General features: G+C 41.4%; 1 protein-coding gene across 3 annotated transcripts in view; it reads right to left on the bottom strand.

Moving 5' to 3' along the window:
• Positions 1-22,574, bottom strand: part of TOM1 (target of myb1 membrane trafficking protein) — a 210,576-nt gene that overhangs the window by 108,862 nt on the left and 79,140 nt on the right. For all 3 annotated transcript variants that reach the window (XM_075833699.1, XM_075833698.1, XM_075833700.1), the window contains exons 2-5: positions 15,701-15,785; positions 14,409-14,487; positions 12,582-12,731; positions 1,346-1,480 (exon numbers count right to left, since the gene is read on the bottom strand). In XM_075833699.1, coding sequence (XP_075689814.1) covers positions 1,346-1,480; positions 12,582-12,731; positions 14,409-14,487; positions 15,701-15,785 — 449 coding nt within the window. The remainder of the gene's footprint in view (positions 1-1,345; positions 1,481-12,581; positions 12,732-14,408; positions 14,488-15,700; positions 15,786-22,574) is intronic.

The raw sequence follows: 22,574 nt of genomic DNA, 5'->3' as shown, positions 1-22,574 counted from the left end.
CATGCCAAACTAAAAATCACCCTTCTGGAAAACCCCAACAAAATAACACAATACTTTCAACAAGAAAACACACTACAAAAAGAACACCAACAAAACACACACACAACGTGGCATCTGTAGTGAAAATAACAAAAAATATATGATGGCAAATAGAACAAAGCAAACGCACAAAATGTGTATGCAAATAGATAAGGAATGCTGTGGTTTTAGGAAGACCACAGCTTGTCCTGATAACTGTGCAGGTTTTGACTGCATTGTATGAATTTAATTGATCAAATTCCCATTTATGAAAAATGAACATTTGGCCGTTGCGCTAAATAAAGTGTGTGTGTGAAGATACCAGTGCTTGTGTAAACATACATATACATCTTTTTCCATTACCTGGATTTGAATATACATATTTTTGGGTAGTACTTTAATCAATCTTAAAATGTAATTTGTAAGATTACAATAAAGGATCAGGTTTATTTGAAATTAAAAAAAGGTATATGGGCCGATAATCACATCTCATTTTAATATCACAAGTTATATGTACACTAACAAAGTTAAAAGCCAAAGGTTTTAGTCAATTTTTCCCCCAGGCTATAATCACTTGAAATAGAATTATGCCCAAGACCAAACTGGTGGTAATAATAATAGCGCCACCACACAGCACTGCTAGACAATTAGCCATATGAAGGGGTTTGCCCATGAGGGACATTTATGGCATATCCACAGGATCATTAATGTTTTTTTTTATTAAAGGTGTTTTCCATCAGGGACATTTATGGCATATCCACAGAATATGCCAGAAACGTCCGATGCGGGTCCCTATCTCTAGAACGGGGCCCCCTAAACCCTGTTCCACCTCTCTGCTTTCTGGCTGACTCGTGATTCCCGACTATTAAAAAGAAAACAGTGTAGCTCGCGGAGCTAAGCGGTTTCCTTAAGTTCCATAGAACCGAATGGTAGTTACGTAAACAGCGTAGCTCGCATGCTACGCCACTTCCGTAACTGACATTCACCACTATGGGACTTATGGAAACAGCGTAGCTCACCGATGGTTGGGAAGCACACGTGTCAGCTGGAAAGCAGAGAGGTAGAACAGGGTTTAGGGGGCTCCATTCTAGAGAGATAGGTACGGGTCCCAGATCTAGAACCCGCATCTGCCATTTATGGCATATTCTGTAAATATGCCATAAATGTCGCTGATGGGAAAACCCCTTTAATAGATGATCATTAAGGACAGGTATCCTTTGAAAAGTCGACCTTTGGTTTTAATCTGATCCTTGAAGATTTCATGGCGTTTTATAAGGATTATTAAGTAAGCACTTTTTAATATATATTACCCCAATCATTAACTTACAGGCTGAGGTGTGTGAATAGGAGACAGTGTGTCCAGATCAGTCATTGGAAACTCAAGTCCTTTCCGTCTTAGGTCCTCGTAAACAGCAACCACCCCTGTCAGATCTGGAGCGCTGCGGAATGCATCTGCCCATGCCTATACCAGAAAAAAGAAATGTGTGAACTATAACAAAACCTATATACTTTTTGTAGCTCCATACATTATAAATGTTTTCTTACATAAGTGCAATCATTGCTTATTATTTTACAGGATGCATTCAATAGAAATCGCTGAAAATGTGCTATAGTGGCAAATGATCTGTTAGGCAATGTTGACTTTCAAATTAAATATATAGACTCAGCAGGTCAAATCACAGGTTAGGTGCCACTGACAAGTGTCTGAGCACCTCCAATGTGTAGTTATATTGTAGCAAAGCTTCATTACATCATAGAGAAAAATGGAGAAACAGAAGCCATGACGCCACAGTTAATTAGGAAATAATTAAAAAAATTTATTGAAACATACAACATAAAATAACATAAATATAAAATTTAAAGGGATCTAAAATGTCAGTGTGGTTGCTTCAGGTCAATTGAAATCAAGGGTAACTTGCGTGAAAAAGTTCTTCGTAATTATATATACCTCAAGTACAAGATTTGATATCTAAATTATATTACATGAGCGTACGTGAATCCTAATTTATGAAAAAAGTTTGGTTGAGGAAGACAGAGGGTTTATACGAAGCCATATGCTCCTAAGTGCCCAAAGTCAGAGGGTTGCATGAAATAAGCCATAAGGAAAACAGGTCAAAAAAGGTCAAAGTCAAGGTAAGTATAGATGGAAAGAAAAACCCAACATATGAGGTAATCTTGAAACTGAAGGAGATCTGTTTCAAATAGGGGTATATATGCAAGCTTACCCATGGAAATGAATGGTCTAATAGCACCACACTGCAGCCTGATGTAGTAGCGCCCCAATGTTGACTTTCAGTATAGCAGAGGAGTCTATGTTTTATAGTGCTTCACACCTTAAAGACACTGCATCCAAACAGATATACCCAATAGATCTACTCTATCACACATTTTAGCCAAAACCAGGAGTGGATTGTAAATAGAAGTATATAGGGAAGTCTAATTCTCTGGGTTGTGGGAAAAAGGTCTAATTTGCCGTTTTCTTGTAACCTTTTGCTGCCATCAAGTGGTAGCCATGAAAGTTCTGTCTAGTTTATATACTGGACATTCTGCAGGTTGAAACACAAAGTCTATAGTTTATGATATCCCACAAATTATTAAAGGGGTTGTCCAGATTTTATTTATTTGTAGAATAGGAAATCATACAGTTTTCGAATATACAGAATTAGAAATTCTGCTCACATACTTTTCTAATAGTGCATGAGGCCTCTGTCACTGTAAAATGGTATAGCCCACATATCAGTCCTGTGTAATCAATCCACAGGCTAACTGAATATTACTAAACATGGCGTCAGTCATTTGAATGTTTGGGGGTCACATGTTTGTGGTCAGTTACAAACAGGGTTACATTAAATACATGCATTGGGGCCACATAGAGGAAACATCCATGTGCTGCGCGAATAGGACTAATGGTGGAATAATGATGACCAACTGCTTCACTGTGCCTGTATTTACGGTCTCTGGATGATATATAAAATGACTGCCTGTCTACAGGGGATGTTGTCATGTAGTAAATAAAGTTAACTATTTAACCCCTTAGTGACCACTAATACGCCTTTTTACGTCGGTCACTAATGGGCTTTAGGCTAGGCTGACGCCTTTTCACGTCAGCCTAGTCTAAGTCCTGCACGGGTCTCCCGTGCAGGCAGGAGCCGGGGCTCTGCTGTCTGATGACAGCTGAGCTCCTGCTCCAACGATCGCGGCCGTTTAACCCGTTAAATGCCGCCGTCAATAGCGACCGCGGCATTTAACTTTGTTTACAGAGGGAGTGCGCTCCCTCTGTCACCCATCGGCGGCCCGCGAATGAAATCGCGGGTCTCCGATGGGGTGTCATGGCAGCCGGGGGCTTGATAAAAGCCTCCAGGTCTGCCCTGGACATATTCCTGGTGGGACGCGCCGGAGGCACGTCCTAACAGATTGCCTGTCAGATTTACACTGACAGGCAATAATGCTCTGGTATACGAAGTATACCAGAGCATTATAGCAGCGATAGAAATATCGCACAGTAAAGTCCCCTAGTGGGACTAATAAAAGAAGTCATCAAAGTGAAATAAAGATTATTAATAAAAAGTACAGTAAAAAAATAAATAAAACCATTTTTTTCCATAAAAAGTGGTTTTATTTAGTAAAAGTGTAAAAAAAAAAAAAAAAAAGTACACATATGTGGTATCGCCACGACCGTAATGACTCCATTAATAAAGTTAATATGTAATTTAAACTGCAAAGTGAACACCGTAAAAAAAAAACGCAAAAAAACATGGCGAAATTGCAATTTTTTTCCATTGCCCCCCAAAAAAGTCATAATAAAAATGAATCAATAAGTCCCATGTACCCCAAAACAGTACCATTCAAAACTACGTCTTGTCCCGCAGAAAACAAGCCCAAAAAATCACTACATTGATGGAAAAATAAAAACGTTACGGCTCTTGGAAAGCGATGATGCAAAAACAAATAATTTTAGTTCAAAAGTGTTTTTATTGTGCAAAAGTCATAAAACATAAAAAAACCTCTACATATGTGGTATCGCCGTAATCGTACCGACCCATAGAATAAAGGTAACGTGTTATTTACGTCGCACAGTGAACGGCGTCAATTTAAAAACGCATAGAACAATGGCGGAATTTCAGTTTTTTTTTTATAATCCCCCCCAAAAAGGTTAATAAAAGTTAATATAAAAATTATATGTACCCAAAAATGGTGCTATTAAAAAGCACAACTAATCCCGCAAAAAACAAGTCCTCATACAGCTATGTAGACGAAAAAATAAAAACGTTAAAGCTCTTTGAATGCGACTATAGAAAAACGAATAAAATAGCTTGGTCATTAGGGCCTAAAATGGGCTGGTCACTAAGGGGTTAAAAAAAACAAAAACTCGGAGGAGACAGGGAGAGGAATGCAAGAGCTGCTCCACACAGATACTGACAGACATGAGATGTAACTTTTGCCTGTCAATAACCAATTATTCACCTGTTACCAGTGGCGTAACTACCGCTGCAGCAGCCGTAGCGGCTGCTACGGGGCCCGCGGCTTGACTTGTTGAGAAGGATCTGGGTGTACTTGTAGATCATAGACTAAATAACAGCATGCAATGTCAATCAGCTGCTTGAAGGGCCAGCAAGATATTGTTGTGTATTAAAAGAGCCATGGACTCGCGGGACAGGGATGTAATATTACCACTTTACAAAGCATTAGTGAGGCCTCATCTAGAATATGTAGTTCAGTTCTGGGCTCCAGTTCATAGAAAGGATGCCCTGGAGTTAGAAAAAATACAAAGAAGAGCAACGAAGCTAATAAGGGGAATGGAGAATCTAAGTGATGAGGAAAGATTAAAAGAACCAAACCTATTTAGCCTTCAAAAAAGATGACTAAGGGGGGACATGATTAATTTATATAAATATATGAATGGCACATACAAAAAATATGGTGAAATCCTGTTCCATGTAAAACCCCCTAAAAAAACAAGGGGGCACTCCCTCCGTCTGGAAAAAGAAAAGTTCAACCTGCAGAGGCGACAAGCCTTCTTTACTGTGAGAACTGTGAATCTATGGAATAGCCTACCGCAGGAGCTGGTCACAGCAGGGACAGTAGATGGCTTTAAAAAAGGGTTAGATAATTCCCTAGAACAAAACAGTATTAGCTCCTATGTGTAGAAATTTTTTACTTCCCCTTTCCCATCCCTTGGTTGAACTTGATGGACATGTGTCTTTTTTCAACCGTACAAACTATGTAACTAGGCCCAGGGGCATCGCTAGCACTGGTGAGGGCCCCGGTGCTAGCGACAGCCACCCCCTCTTGCAGTAATTGTACCTGTATCTATAGCACACAGGTAAAAATACATGCATTAGCGCTGAATGGCCGGGCATGTTCCGACCTTTCAGCGCTTTACAATGACGCCGATTGGCGGGGCAAAATGACTTGCCCTGCCAATCAGCGCCTTTCAACGACGCTTCCATGCTTAAAAAGGCGCTGATTGAGGGGGCAAGTCATTCTGCCCTGCCAATCAGCGCCTTTGAACGACGGGTCGCTCAGCTCCAGCATACCTGTGCAGAAGAGAGCAGGTCTGCATTGCCACCGGACGGCGCGGGAACGGGATCATGTGAGTATGTAAAGTTTTTTTCTAATAAAACTGCGAGTGCCATTATCTACAGGAGGGGGTCTATATGTGGGGATGTGGGCCACTATCTACAGGGGGGGTCTATATGTGTGGCACTATATACAGGGGGGGTCTATATGTGGGCCACTATATACAGGGGTGGGCTATATGTATAGCACTATCTATAGGGGAGCTATTTGTAGGGCACTATCTATGGGGTGGGCTATATGTGGGACCCTATAAACAGGGGTGGCTTACCTGTGGGGCACTAGCTACAGGGGGCTATATGTAGGGCACTGTCTACAGGTCTGGACTATGTGTAAGGCACTATCTATAGGGGAAGCTATATGTAGGGCAGCACAGTGGCTCAGTGGTTAGCACTATTGCCTTGCAGCTCTGGAGTCCATATGTGGGCACTATCTACAGAGGGCTGTATGTGGGGCAATATCTACAGAGGCTCCATGGGGGTCACTATCTACAGGGGGGCAAGGTGTGTGTGGGACACAGTGTATGGTACTATTATAAATCAGGGACACAGTGTATGGCACGAGTATAGTTCGTGGTGCAGTGTATGGCGCTTTATTATATTTAGAGGTGTTGAGAATTTTAACTTCGTTTATAGGTGCAGAAATGTTTTAAAAGTGAGAAGTGAAGACATCTGAGCGGAAAACTGCAGAAATGGGTCGTGGCCGGAAGAAATCCATCATAGAGGTCTGAACCGGAGGGAGAGGAAAACAACTAGAATCTGAGAAGTCACCGGTAAGTCACTAAATGTAAATGTTTATTCTGCCTCTAATCAGCACTGTAGTCGCTATATGATCTGCAGCGAGATGATGGGTGGTATGATATTATTTTTTATGAAACAGCATCTCCCAGCATATACTTACTATTGTTCGGGCCATGCTGGGAGCTGTAGTTTTACGCCGTGAAAACCTATACAGCAGGGGTTGCACTAAATTGATCTGTATTTGTTCTGGGGCTGTATATATGTACTGAGCTTGGTTCTGGGGATGTATACATGTACAGAGCTTTGTTCTGGCTCTGTATACATGTACTGAGCTTGGTTTTGGTGCTGTATATATGTACTGAGCTTGGTTCTGGGGATGTATATGTACTGAGCTTGGTTCTGGGGATGTATATGTACTGAGCTTGGTTCTGGGGATGTATATGTACTGAGCTTGGTTCTGGGGATGTATTTATGTACTGAGCTTTTTTGTGGGGCTGTATATATGTATAAGCTTGGGTCTGGTATTGTATATATGTACTGAGCTTTGTTCTGGTGCTGTATTTATGTACTGAGCTTGGTTCTGGGCATGTATACATGTATTGAGCTTGGTTCTAGTATTGTATGTATGCACTGAACTTGGTTCTGGTGCTGTATATATGTATGAGCTTGGTTCTAGTGCTGTATTTATGTACGGAGCTCGGTTTTGGTGCTGTATTTATGTATGGCGCTCGGTTCTGGAGCCGCATATGTCAGAGCTTGGTTCTAGAGATTTAATTATATAGAATATATTTAGAATAACAAAATTGAAGGGCAGATGGAATTGTTCTCAATTCATTGTATATTTCATGGGAACCTGTCTGGTAGTTTTATCCCCTTGAACCGCCACCATGCGGTAATACATGACCTGACAAGATTTCCAAAAGTATGTTTTTTGCAGCAAAATCTTTAAAATCCACTTTTAGAATTGTGCACACTATATGTTAATTACTCATTAAAGGGTCATGGGGCGGTGCCGTTATCCTTAAGAGTCACATAGTCTTGCTTCCAAACCTAACTTTCCATGTTTGATTGACATCCCCCTGGCTGATGCAACTTTCTCGGATGCATCATTGCCTTGTGGCATTATACACAAGGGGGGGGGGGTTGTGTGGCACTATACACAAGGCGGAGCTGTGTGGCACTATACACAATGCGGGCTGTGTGGCACTATCAAGGGGAGGGCTGTAGCTCTATCTACAGGGGGCGGTGCAAGGTGCAATCTACAGGGGTCTGTGTGTGGCACTATCTGCATAGGGGGGCTGTGTGGCACTATCTACTAAGGGGGGCTGTGCAGCACTATATACAGTGGAAGCGGTATAGCACTATATAAAGGGGGGCTGCATGGCACTATCTACAAGGGTGAGGTGGGGGCACCATCTAAAAGTGGGGTGTGACTGTCTATAGGCGGGGCTGTATAGCACTGCCTACAGGGGGGCTGTATGGCACATTCTACAGGGGGCACGATCTATAAGGGGGGCTGCTTGTGGCACCTGGGGGGGGGCCAGGCAAGAGTTTGTTATGGGGCCCATTCTTTCTTAGTTACGCCCCTGCCTGTTACATACCTGGATAATGTTACCTGAATGCCAGGGGTCACATGACTGACACCATCTTTAGTCCATTCAGTTATCTTATTGATTCATGTCTATTGACTAATTTGTGGGCTATACCATTTATTTATTTTTTTAGACAGAGGCAACTACACTGGTATAAAAAAAATGTTGTGGTCCGAATTTGAAATAAGTATATATTAGAAATCTGTATGTTTTCCTATTCTATAAATGAATTATTACAACTAAATTAAAAGTGGACAACCCCTTTAAAACAGAATTCCTTCGGTGTAAAAAAAAAAAAAAAACGACACTTCTATTCGGTTAAACCATAAAAAAAAGTTACTCGATTAAACCTTTATTGACCCAGAGGAAGGCCTAAAATAAAATAAGGCAAATTTGTACTCAAAGCAAAATTAATCCCTCTTATCCACTTCTGAATGAGGCATTAAAGGGGTATTCCCAGCTCATTAATCACATCTCATATGTCCCTTATGTAAATCTGCATATACATTTAATCCCCCCCCCCCCCCTGCTTTCTGTATATTCTTTTATGGTCCCTTAGGTTGCTTATTTATGGTTTCCATAGAATACGACGGCCCGGCTATATACTACGGCACGGCCCGAATACGCTCCGGCCCGGCTACCTCTCTGCATTGCTATGGGGTTTTTTGACCTTTGAGGGACAGACCATAGTAATAAAAAAATAAAAAGTGCAATTTTTTTTATAATGATACACATAAAATACCCACCCCAAAAAAAAAAATTCCCCCCCCTCCCCACCAATCATTGTTGTAAAGCGAGCGCTGACCCAATTACCCTAATATAGACATGTAATATATTAAAACTTACGGTAGACAATGACGATCACAAATAAAAGGTCTATTTTAGGGTAAAACTATGTTATTACCAAAAAAAAATAAAAGTAAAAAAGCTTATTTTTTTACTATTCTTTTCAAACTTTAAGAATAAAAATCAGAAAGTAGCAAAAAGGATGTGTATAAAAACGATAAAAAAAAAAAAGAAACCTGCATTGTCTACGGAAAAAACATTGCAAAAAACATATCGCTAGCCCAACATATAAAAAAGTTATAGCCATTTAACGAATGCGTGCTAAAAATGGCTAAATGGTGTCTGGTCCTGAAGGCTCAAAATAGCCCAGTCCTGAACTGGTTAATATTTACAAGGAATAAAGAAGAAAATGAACCCCAAGATCTATAAAGCAATGTCTCCCGATTACGGCAATACCCCATATGTGGTAATAAACTGATGATTGGACCCATGGCAGTGCTCAGAAGGGAAGGAGCACCATTTGGATTTTGGAGTACGGATTTTGATGGATTGGTTTTCGGTGCCATGTCGCGTTTGTAACGCCATGGAGGGACCAAAACAGTGGAAACCCCCCAAAAGTTACTCCATTTTGGAAACACCCCTCAATGAATTTTTCAGGTGTATAGTGAGCATTCTCACTATCTTTCTTTGCCAGTTGGCATTTTTGTATATATGTTGTTCTAGTGCCCGCCAACTACCAGGGTCTCTTTTCATTTATGTGTATAGTGAGCATTTAGACCCCACGGGTCTTTTGCAGAATTTATTAGAATTAGGCCGCGAAAATATCTATTTTTTTCTACGAAAACGTTGAATTTTCTCATTTTCACAAGGGATAAAGTAAAAAAAAAAATTTTTGTAAAGCAATTTCTCCCAAGTACGGCAGTACCCCACACGTGGTCATACGTTTTTTCATTCGAAATTAATTAACCCTTTCAGGACTGCTCCGTTTTTTGCTTTCTTATTTTCGTTTTTCACTCCCCGCCTTCCAAGAGCCATAAAGTTTTTCTTTTTCCATCAGTCGAGTGGTGTGAGGGCTTATTTCTTGCGTGAGGAGTTGTAGTTTCTATTGACACCATTTAAAGTACCATAAAATGTACTGGGAAACTGAAAAAAAATTATTTGCGGGCTGATATTGGAAAATAATCTGATTCCATTTTGTGGGGGTTTCGCTTTTACAGCTTTCGCCATGCAGTAAAAAAGAAAACTTTACTTTATTCTGCGGCTCAATACAATTACGGGGATTCCAAATTTATATTTGTTAAAATAAAAATTGTTTTGTTTCACCACATTCTGAGAGCCGTAACTTTTTTATTTTTCAGTTGATTGTGCGGTCTTATTTTTTGCGGCGCGAGCTGTAGTTTTTATTGATACCATTTTTTGGTACGTAAAAAGTGATCAAAAAGTTGTATTCCATTCATTTTGAGAGCGAAGGTGACAAAAAAAAACGAAAACGATTTTCGCGTTTTAAATTTTATTATTTTTTTTTTAAGGTGTTCACCGTGCAAGTTACATAATGGTATATTGTAATGGTTCGGCCTTTTACGGACATAGAGATACCGATTTTGTTTATTTTTTTACATTACCTTACAAGAAAACTTGAATTTTTTTTCTCTCACTACTAATAACTTTAGTTCTTTTGCACATTATATTAATCCCCTTAGGGGACTTGAGCCAGCGATCATTGGATCGCTGGTACAATATACTGCAATACTAATGTATTGCAGTATATTGTCATTTTTACAGGCTTCTGTAACCGCAAGATTGCGGTTCCTGTCCGTTAGTCCCAGGTGCCAGTGGTAATACACAGCTGACACCCGCAGCGTATGGAGCGGGCTCAGCATGTGAGCCCGTTCCATACATCAACCCCCGCACCATGACGTGCTATTAAGTCATAGCGCGCAAAGGGGTTAATGCACAGCGGATGGTTCAAAGTGAATATTTACATTTTCCACTGATATGCCATTTTAGTGCATAATATGTTGTGCCCAGTTTGTGCCACTGATGACAAATACCTCATAAAACGTTAAGCGGGTTCTCCGGGGTATGGCGATGCCATATATGTGGGCGCAAACTGCTGTTTGGGCACCCTGCAGGGCTCAGAAGAGAGGGAGCGGCATTTTGCTTTTGGAGCGCTTGGTAGTAGTTTCGGGTTTTGCTGGTATTTCAGTTTATAATGTGGGGGCATATGTAAGCTGGGCAGAGTACATCAGGGCATAATAATGCAGTAAATAAAAAATAATTCATAGATAAGTGGCCAGTGTCGCACTGATAAATGGCGCCCGATCTTATCCGTTTTTGGAACTCTCTGCACCATCATATTCTGAGAGCCAGAACTTTTTTATTTTTTCACCACCGGAGCTGTGCGGGGGCTTATTTGTTGCGGGACAATCTGTACATTTCATTGGTACCATTTTGGGGTACATGCGATTTTTTTTATCATATTTTAGTCAATATATTTACAAGCCGTGTGACCAAATACTAGCAATTCTGATGATGTTTTTCAGTTTATTTTTTTTTTACAGCGTTCACCCTGTGCTATCAATGACAATTTTACTTTATTCTGCAGGTCGGTACGATTACAGCGATCTAAAATCTTTTTTTATGTTTTCCAGCGTTTGCACAATAACTTAATTTTTGTTATTAAAAAAAGTGATTTTTCTGTGACACCATATTCTGAGAGCCATAACTTTTTTCTTTTTTAGTCAAAAAAGCTGTGTAAGGGCTTGTTTTTTGCAGAACGGGTTGTTGTTTTTATTGGTACTAGTGCCTTTTTGAACACTTTTTATGCTCTATTTTGGGGGGGGGGGGGGTGACCAAAAAAATTGCGATTCTGGTGTAGTTTTTTATTGATTTTTTTTGGGGTGTTCATCTTGCAGGAAAAATAACATTATCGTTTTATTGTTTGGGTCATTACGAAAGCGGTGATACCAAATATGTGTTTATATAACTTACATGTGTTTATATATCTTACATTTTTACACTTTTTTTTTTAAAACCTTGTTATTACTTTTTTTTTTTTTTACTTGTCCCACTAAGGGGCGTTTAGACTTGCAGCTTTGATCGCTGCTAGAGTACATTACACTACGTACGTGACAGTCACACTGACAGAAAGCCTAGGAGGACCAGCCTCTGGCTGCTCCTCCTAGGCTTCCGTACATGGCAAACCGGAGGCCATTGTCTGGCCTCCGATTGCCACGACAAGCATCGGTAGCCCCCACAATCACTTCGTGGAGCCTGCCGATGTACTTCAAACCCTTTAAATCTGGCGATCGCAATTGGTCGCCGCATTTATGGGGTTAATTGCCAAAATCAGCGGCGATGGTCCGCTGACCGGCAAGACTGGAGTGTCAGCTGTCGGGGACAGCTGACCTCCCGATTCCACGGACACTGTGCGCCGGGAACCGCTCCGCAACTATACGTCCTGGTGCGTGAAGCAAGCCCTCTCCAGGATGTACAGTTGCGGCGCAGCGTGTGAAGAGGTTAAACAATAAATGCATAACCAGGCACCGACTTACACTGTAAAAAAAGAAGCTTTATAACACGATCGCTCGCAATAATATCCTAGTAAAACATTCAGCTTTCCTGTGCAGATTCACTACGGTTTTTCCTCATAGCAAAAACACAAAAAAATATTAAATAAGAACAAATATAAGTTTGTGGAATATTCTGATGTCTGTAATAAACGCAGTATGTAGCCCTTCAGCGCAAATAAAATTCAGTCATTTCATATAATATAAATTTACAAACGTCTGTAGGAGATGCTCATAAGTCCAGTCACATCCATACAAAAAGGTGCTGCTGTGTGCTCATTTTGTGAAGTCAGTCGTACCTGTATCAAATTGAGAATTTTATCATGGACTATGGCTGGTGGGTTGTTTTTGGGCAGAATCGCCCTTACTAGCACTCCCTCAACAAATTCCTGGTTAGCTGCCAATACATGAAATCGGTGGCCACAGTTCTTCACACAAGCCTCAAGTACCTGGAGGATAGAACAACACAATAAGATTATTTCATGTGTTATTACCAGCATAATGTTAAACGATATTTATATTGCCTCATAAAGACAACCCCTGTCCATATGCAATTTCAGGAACTGTGCCCGGAACACCTTCCACCCTCTATGAGCTAGAATGAATAGCCACTTTGTAAGAGCAGCTCCAGCTCTGATAGACTGTGCCCGTTCATAAATGACATGGTTGGTAATTGCAGGGGCAATGAGTGGCCCAATACAAGTTTCCCCCGACGATAACAGCTAAACACCGGGTATTAGAGAAGCCAGGTCAGTGGCGAGGTGTTGGTAATTTAGTCAATTGTAACCATACCGAGGGGCTAGGGTGTCCATCTGGGTGACTATAAAAGAAGGCTGGGGGGGCGACCTAATAACTATGTTTAAAATAAATTAAAGGTCAATACAGTGATTTTTCTCATTATCTATTTATACCCAGGGCTGTAAAGCAAGGTGCACCCTCTACACATATAGAGAAAAGTAGGTTTCTACACAAACATAGAAGGAAAGTCTTTACTGTAAGGGTATGTTCACACACACTAATTACGGACGTAATTCGGGCGTTTTTGCCCCAAATTACGTCCGAAAAATGCGCCTCGATAGCGTTGACAAACATCCGCCCATTGAAAGCAATGGGCTGACGTTTGTCTGTTCACACGAGGCGTATATTTACGCGCCGCTGTCAAATTACGGCGCGTAAATAGACGCCCGCGTCAAAGAAGTGACCTGTCACTTCTTGGGGCGTAATTGGAGCCGTTATTCATTGACTCCAATGAAAAGCAGCACCAATTACGTCCGTAATGGACACGGCGTGCAAGCGCCTGCACATGCCGTTACGGCTGAAATTACGGGGATGTTTTCTCCTGAAAACATCCCCGTAATTTCAGCCGTTACGGACGCTGCCGTGTGAACATACCCTAAGAGCAGTGACACTATGGAATTCTCTGCCAGAAGTAGTTGTTTTGCTGAATTCACTGAAAGAGTTCAGGAGTAGCCTGGACGTCCTTCTTGAGTGTAATATTACAAGTTATGGTTTCTAGATATCTGGAGATGGGTTGTTGGTCGAGGCATTTATTCTGATAGCCGTATTGGATTCTTGACGTAATTTCTCCTAAGATGAGGAAAATTGGCTTTTGCCCCATGTGGGTTTTGCCTTCCTCTGGATCAAAATTGCAGAATAGGCTGAACTGGATGGACATATGTATTTTTTTAGCCTTACAAACTATGTTACCATCCGAGTGGATATTAGTCTCTCCCCAATGGCAGCGTGTACCATATTTATCAAGGGGATGCACACCATGTTAATGATTATGGCTGGGGGAAGGTGAAATAATGCCAGGCTGGAAAAAGTGTGCAGGGCTTTTTACACCAATCTGAAAAAGCGGATGGGGCTTCAGTCTCTCTGTGCGACTTATTTACCAAGCTTGTCTGCCGTTTTTCTGAAATAAATAAGTAAATTAGCACAAATTTTATTCTGCCTGGTTTCAGTGGCCTCCAAGATCAACTACATACCCCAATCATACCCAGGGAACCAAGGCTCAGGGCAGAAGCTAGATCATTGCATGTGACTATTTACTGTAAGAAGTGAGATATTGCTGTACTACACACTCATTTGGTTCCTAAACACAAGATATTTGAGACATAACTTACCGTTAAGGCCAACGTCACCTCTTGAAAGTTCTTATTTCCCACAATCCTCTTCTTTATAGCTCTGATTGCATCTTTAGGCCTACGGGGAAAATATTGGGTTCATTTACTATCAAAAGTTGTGAGATAAATAAAAATAGTGGGCAGATTTACTAATGTGGTGTAAGATTTAAACAGCATAAACTTAGACCAGGCAGTCAGAAGATACGCCAAATTTATCACATATGATAAATTTAGATAATATGCTAGACATTTTATTAGAACACTTTTTGTGCCATATTTTAGTGCACTACTGTGCATTTTGAGCCACGCTAGCTGTTCCTTTTTGGCTTCATAAATAGGTCTAAAACTTGATGCAAGTTACGTGCCAGAAACGCACCACATTTTGGTGCATTTTACGTTAAGATCTAAGCGCGATCATTAGTATTTCTGCCCTATTATATTAAACAGGCTCTGTCACCACATTATAAGTGCCCTATCTCCTACATAAGGAGTTCGGCGCTGTAATGTAGATTACAGCAGTGGTTTTTATTTAGAAAACCATAAATTTTGACGGAGTTATGACCTATTTGAGATTTATGCTAATGACTTAATAGACAACTGGGTATGTTTTAACTTTTTGACCCAGTGGGCGTTGCAAAGAAGTGTTTGACGCTGACCAATCAGCGTCATACACTTCTCTCCATTCATGTACTCCGCACATTGTGATCTTATTAGATCATGATGTGCTGTCACTTACTCACACATTACCGTTACTGAAGTGTCTTGAAAGTGAATAGACATTGCTTCCAGCCAGGACGCGATATCTATTCACAATCCCGACACTTCGGTAACGTTTGTGTGGGAGTTAATGACAGAAAGCGTGATCTCGATGTGCTGTGCTGTAAGTCCCACACAAACGTTACCGAAGTGTCGCGATTGTGAATAGACATCGCGTCCTGGCTGGAAGCGATGTCTATTCACTCTCAAGACACATCAGTAACGTTAATGTGTGAGTAAGTGACAGCACATGTGCTGAGTACATGAATGGAGAGTGTATGAAGCGAATTGCTCAGCGTCATACACTTCTCTACAACGCCCACTTGATCAAAAAGTAAAAACACACCCAGTTGTCTATTAAGAAAGTCATTAGCATAAATCTCAAATAGGTCATAACTCCGCCAAAATTGATCGTTTTTCGAAATAAAAACCACTGCTGTGATCTACATTACAGCGCCCATCACATTATGTAAGCAATATGGCACTTATAATGTGGTGACAAAACCTCTTTAAGTGTTATGACTTAATATCATTACCCTTCTTCTGTCTCATTGATAATATCACATATCTCCATGTTCAGGGCCCAATCTTCAGAGCGCAGAGATCCATCTGTTGCTTTTTCTGAAGGATAAAAACAAAATAAAAATTTTTTTCAAACATGCTTGCCAAGTGGTCTTGAATTCCTGCTATTTCAACAACATCTCATTGCTAGATTTGCAGTGAATCACCTGAAGCAGACCCTGCTCCTCACCTTGACCCAGCCACTACATTCACCTTGGCTCTAGTAGAATGACTACACTGAATCCATCGTTGGCGCAATCCGCTAAGTGCCCGTGGGGTGAGTGTACCTGCACCCACTATGAGAAGGTCAGTGTGACGGAACCAGGTTCAGCAGGGTCAGCTCAGGCAACAGGGTCAGCTTACATATAGTTAGTTCAGAATTTCCAATTTGCTGCGCTTCTGAATTGTTTGAGAACAGCAGATGTTTTTCTTAGGGTAGGGCCACACGGAGCGGCACTGATACGGTCACAATGCGGCTAACATCCGCGCAGGCACCATGTTCGGTGCGGCTGTCAAACAGCCTGTTAGTGGCTGCATTTTAACATGGGTAAACCGTCCCTTATCTGCAAAATTGTGCGGCCATGAATTAATACCTTTATGGCCGCACGATATTGCAGATTACAACAACTTACCCTCGATTCATTCTCTATGGCAACGCCGGAAAAAGACGAACACAGAACTCGGCTATCTGTGGCACTCCCATAGAGAATGAATGGAGTGGCAGTGCGCATGCACATGTAACCGGAATACCCCTTAACGAGGTATTTGACAGCTGCTCCTACATCGTGCCAGCGCAGTTGTTGGCCGCGTTGTGACCGTGTCAGGGTCGCTCCGTGTGGCCGTACCCTCATGCTCAGAACTGAGCTTCACATACCCACAAGCATACATTCGACTCTGTTCACACTGGTGTCATGGGTTACGTATATAACAAGATCCATGATGGATCAGCTTTAACAATTTTGCAATGCCCCTCAAAAAGTAAGGAAAACCTGATGGAACGGGACACAATATCAGTGTGAATCGTCCTACCCGTAACCACTTAGGTTTCTACATGCCGAGATGAACTATAGGCACATTAAGGATTAAGTTGACATTCTGCAGTTGGCAAAGGAATTTAACAAGAAAGAGAAGCCATCAGGTTAGGATGAGGGCACAAATTAATATCATAGGCGGGTTGCACATGTCCATTCTTTTTTTTTATAACGGAAATGAGCCGTTTTAGCTTTAAAACACTTTTCTTTTTTTTTTTATATACCTGATCAATGGCCTGTGCCACAAGTTTTATAGGATGAATAGAGCAGCATACATTTTTGTACTGTGCATTCTCCACATTGTAGTCTATGGAGGACGGATTTAAAAATACTGACAAGCTTAACTAGTGTACACTATGTGACTGAAGCTCTCGCATGAGCATGTAACTACACAGTATACTAAGGCTCCAATTACACAGTGCCATTGAAATCCAACATGTATTTCAACTGCAGAAAATCGGATGTGCTGCATATTTGCTGTGGGTGTGCAGCACACCTGCAGGAAGATTACCCTTAAAGAGGCTCTGTCACCAGATTTTGCAACCCCTATCTGCTATTGCAGCAGATCGGCGCTGCAATGTAGATTACAGTAACGTTTTTATTTTTAAAAAAACGAGCATTTTTGGCCAAGTTATGACCATTTTTGTATTTATGCAAATGAGGCTTGCAAAAGTACAAGTGGGCGTGTATTATGTGCGTACATCGGGGCGTTTTTACTACTTTTACTAGCTGGGCGTTCTGACGAGAAGTATCATCCACTTCTCTTCAGAACGCCCAGCTTCTGGCAGTGCAGACACACAGCGTGTTCTCGAGAGATCACGCTGTGACGTCACTCACTTCCTGCCCCAGGTCCTGCATCGTGTCGGACGAGCGAGGACACATCGGCACCAGAGGCTACAGTTGATTCTGCAGCAGCATCTGCGTTTGCAGGTAAGTCGATGTAGCTACTTACCTGCTGATGCTGCTGCAGAATCAACTGTAGCCTCTGGTGCCGATGTGGCCGACACGATGCAGGACCTGGGGCAGGAAGTTACGTCACAGCGTGATCTCTCGAGAACACGCTGTGTGTCTGCACTGCCAGAAGCTGGGCGTTCTGAAGAGAAGTGGATGATACTTCTCGTCAGAACGCACAGCTAGTAAAAGTAGTAAACACGCCCCGATGTAACACACATAATACACGCCCAGTTGGACTTTTACTTTAAACACGCCCACTTGGACTTTTGCAAGCCTCATTTGCATAAATACAAAAATGGTCATAACTTGGCCAAAAATGCTCGTTTTTTTTAAATAAAAACGTTACTGTAATCTACATTGCAGCGCCGATCTGCTGCAATAGAGGCTCTGTCACCAGATTTTGCAACCCCTATCTCGTATTGCAGCAGATCGGCGCTGCAATGTAGATAAGAGTAACGTTTTTGTTTTGTTTTTTTAAAAACGAGTATTTTGGCCAAGTTATGACCATTTTTATATTTATGCAAATGAGGCTTTCTAAAGTACAACTGGGCGTGTATTGTGTATGTACATCGGGGCGTTTTTACTTCTTTTACTAGCTGGGCGTTGTGTATAGAAGTATCATCCACTTCTCTTCGTTAACACCCAGCTTCTGGCAGTGCACAGACACAGCGTGTTCTCGAGAGATCACGCTGTGACGTCACTCACTTCCTGCCCCAGGTCCTGCATCGTGTCAGACGAGCGAGGACACATCGGCACCAGAGGCTACAGTTGATTCTGCAGCAGCATCAGCGTTTACAGGTAAGTAGCTACATCGACTTACCTGCAAACGCTGATGCTGCTGCAGAATCAAATGTAGCCTCTGGTGACGTCACAGCGTGATCTCTCGAGAACACGCTGTGTCTGTGCACTGCCAGAAGCTGGGTGTTAACGAAGAGAAGTGGATGATGCTGATTCATCAGCATCATAAACTTCTATTCACAACGCCCAGCTAGTAAAAGTAAAAACGCCCAGATGTACATACACAATACACGCCCAGTTGTACTTTAGACAGCCTCATTTGCATAAATATAAAAATGGTCATAACTTGGCCAAAAATGCTCGTTTAAAAAAAAAACGTTACTCTTATCTACATTGCAGCGCCGATCTGCTGCAATACGAGATAGGGGTTGCAAAATCTGGTGACAGAGCCTCTTTAATGTCATTCAATGGGGCTGATCCTCGGCTTTTCTGTGTGGAATAGGTTGCAAGCTACTTATTTTGTGACTTCTTCCTGCGGCAAAAATTAGTACCGAAATTTTCCGGCAGAACGTGAGCGGGTTTGCAGAAACCTCATTCACATGTAGTAGATATGGTAGATATGCCATGCCTGTCTCAGGCGATGTGCCAAATATCCCACCCCTATCTCTAGAATAGGGACACCTGATCCCAGATTTACCTTCTGCCGTGGTCACTGGGAACCGACCACTGACTGACGAGGTAGCCGGGTTTTCCAGGAACAGCTAAGTTTTTTTCTACGCTGTTTCCAGAACGCTTAAGTAGATGAATGGAGGTTATGGAAACCGCATTGCACAGCGGGAACTCACGAGCTACAAAAACAGTGTAGTTCACTGTGCTATGCAGTTTCCAGGAACTTCATAGGAATTCCAGAAACTGCATGGCAAAAGGTGCTCAGCCGTTTCCGGAAAACCCAGCAACCTCGTCAGTCAGTGGTCGGATCCCAGTGGCAGAGAATAGGCTAGGAGTCAGGGGGCCCTTTCTAGACATAGGTGTGGGTCTCAGGGGTGGGACCCACATCTATGGCATATCCTGTGGATATGCTATAAACGTCTAAGATAGGAATAATACTAATACTTTCTCAGGGACCATCTGTTGGCTTTATTATATATTAGTAGCTTTTCTACTGTTTATTTAGGGGACCTTGAAATACCACACCGCTATGTAGCGTGAACTTGGTAAATTCAGTACATTCTTGTATCTGTATAAGCCGCAAGAACACTATTCCCCGTTGTGTGCTCAGTGTTGGAATGAGAACATAGGAATCCATGACAAGTTAACTGATTAATACAGTTTGGGGAATTCAGCGGACACAGAATGGACGAAGTGTTTAATACATGATGGTTCACCACACCCTATACTGCCAAAATGTTCATAATTTCCCTTTATCAAAGACTCTTGACCCATAAATCAAATCTGAACTGAAAAAACAAACTGAAGCCTGAACTGGCACCACCAGGAGAACATTCCAGCAACTGGCGGGTCCCACATCCAAATTATATTCTTAGATCAGCCTGAAGTGCAGAGATAGAGATGTTTACTTGTACATGAAAAAACATAACAAAGTTACAGAAATTTAACAAAGCAAAACAAAAATAAATAAATAAATGAAAAAGGGTTGTCCCTAAGGTCAAGTTCTAAAAAGTAATTTGGAATTGAATAGTGCCCGTCAGCTCTCCTGACATGTCTATTTCAGTAAATACTAAATACTCTATACTAAAATTCACTATGAAACAAGAATCCTGGAGTATCTTTTCTCAAAACGCTGCATAGAGCCATTCCTCCGTTATTCCTCCTGGAAATGTATGAATAAATTTAATAAACTGGGTATTACCAACCTACTTGTTAATAGGGTGCGTCCCTACATAGTCGGACTGTCAGCGATGATTGGACAATGGCAGTGTGTAGAGACACGCCCCATTGACAAGAAAAATGGTAATGCTAAGCTGTCAATTGCTTGGCCTTGCTCACCACAAGACACTGCTATAAATACAATTGTTCCGAATAATCTGTTGTTAGCATATAAACATAAAAAACAGACCAAGGGGGAATTTATCAATAGTACTACGCCATTTTTCTGGTGTAGAAAAGTCACAAATGCTCCAAAGGTTGCACAAAAAGAAAAAGAACACCACCAGACATTAGGGCATAGGGCACTTTACCAAAAAGTGGATGGAGCTTAGTTAAAAAAAAAAAAAAAAAAGGAAGGGCGGGGACCTCCACGGCTTAAACTTACTATCATTTATGCCAAAAACTGGCGTTCATTATAGTTGAAATGTAAGACAGCTCGCAGCGAACGTAGATCTCCATTTTCAGACGACCAGAGATGCTTCTAATTTATTAAAGTGTAGCTAAATGTTCGACAAACTTCTGACATGTCATAGTGACATGTCAGAAGTGTGTATTGGTGGGGGTCCGAGCACGGAGACCCCCACCAATCGCTAGAACGAAGAAGCTGAAGCATTCGTGTGAGCGCTCATCTGCTTAGTTTCTGTTCGGCTTTTTCCGGAAAGCCAATGTATCGGAGTACGGGCTCATAGACTTCCTATTGAGTCCGTACACCGATACATTTATTTCCGGAAAAAGCCGAACAGACAAGAAGGAGCTGAGCGCTCACACGAGTGCTTCAGCGGTTTCGTTCTAGCGATTGGTGGGGGTCTCCTTGCTCGGACCCCCTCCAATACAAACTTCTGACAGGTCACTTTGACATGTCAGAAGTTTGTTGAATGTTTAGCTACACTTTAAGAGGCGTGCGCCACTTAATAAATTAGGCGCACTGCAGGCAATTTTGCTTTTAGACTGGCATATGAGACGCCAGTCCAAATACATTCCTCTTCATATATTTACTTACACACTGCACTTATATGATATACAGATGTAGCCGTCTTTACCTTGACTTTTAATGTATTAATTAAATAATGGCTAGATCTCTTATCTTGACTTCTTAATGGCTTTTGTTATGCGATATCATGCTGCAGCAAGTTATCAGTCACGTTAAAGATGGCTACATCTGTACTCAAACAGATAGGCCTTGTTCATACAGTTTTTTGCAGGGAGTAAATTCTGCCTGGAAAAATCAGCTCCGTTTTTTTTTTTTAGTGGTTTTGCACCGCACGCGTTTGACACGTTTATTTGCCGCGGTTTTTTAAGGCTTTTTTTTTCTATTTCTGCAAGAGACAAAATTAAATTCTGCATGCAGTTGTTGCCGAAAAACATGTAAAAATCACGGCAAATACCACTGCAAAAATCTCTGTGTGAACAGGGCCTTAAACAACATTAAAAAAAAAGGCCAGTGTTTGAGACAATATCCATGATGAAAAAAAAATCTGAAAGCACCCATCCGATGCATGATGAAAACATGGTAGTATAGTCCCCAATAAGATATACAGAATCAGACCTAATCTCCCAGATGACTAAAAGAAGTACACACCGCAGTGCAAAAGGTATTCACCTATAGTAAATATACCGTTATAACACATTAAGTACTAGCTGTGTGCAGGTGCTTCCAACACGGTAATAAAAATGTGCATTCAATAAAATATTTGTTATCTTTGTTTTCTGATGTTATGTCAATGAAACTGAAATGGAAAACGAAAAATGCTTTTTTGCCTCCAACTGACTTCAATGGGAAATCAGTGGCGGAACCACAGCAAGAAAAGACAAAACGCTTTCTTTTCCCGCGAGCGGCTGAACGCCTCTGCCTCCCATTGAAATCCACGAGGTGGTTTCAGACATTTTTTAGCGCCGATTCCAACGTGATTTCCGCGTCAAAATCAGCGCCAAAAAACTCAGTGTGAACTGGGCCTAAGTGTGTTATATCAGTATATTTACTATAGGTGCATACCTTTTGCATCACTATGTGTGCAACTTTTATTCATCTGGGAGATTAGGTCTGGTTCTGTCTATCACGGTGTATACTACACCGCGTTCCAAATTATTATGCAAATGTTATTTTTCGCTGACTTTCCTAAATAGTCGATGCAAATGACAGTCAGTATAATCTTCAAGCCATCAACCGTTGGAGTATAATGTAAATTTTATTGAACAAATCTCATAATGCTAAGATTTTTTTTTTAGAAGTAAAAAACTC

The sequence above is a fragment of the Rhinoderma darwinii genome, chromosome 7 (assembly GCF_050947455.1).
Source record: "Rhinoderma darwinii isolate aRhiDar2 chromosome 7, aRhiDar2.hap1, whole genome shotgun sequence".
Taxonomy (NCBI): domain Eukaryota; kingdom Metazoa; phylum Chordata; class Amphibia; order Anura; family Rhinodermatidae; genus Rhinoderma; species Rhinoderma darwinii.
The sequence above is the reverse complement of the archived record's forward strand: the minus strand, read 5'-3'. Positions and strand labels throughout refer to the sequence as shown.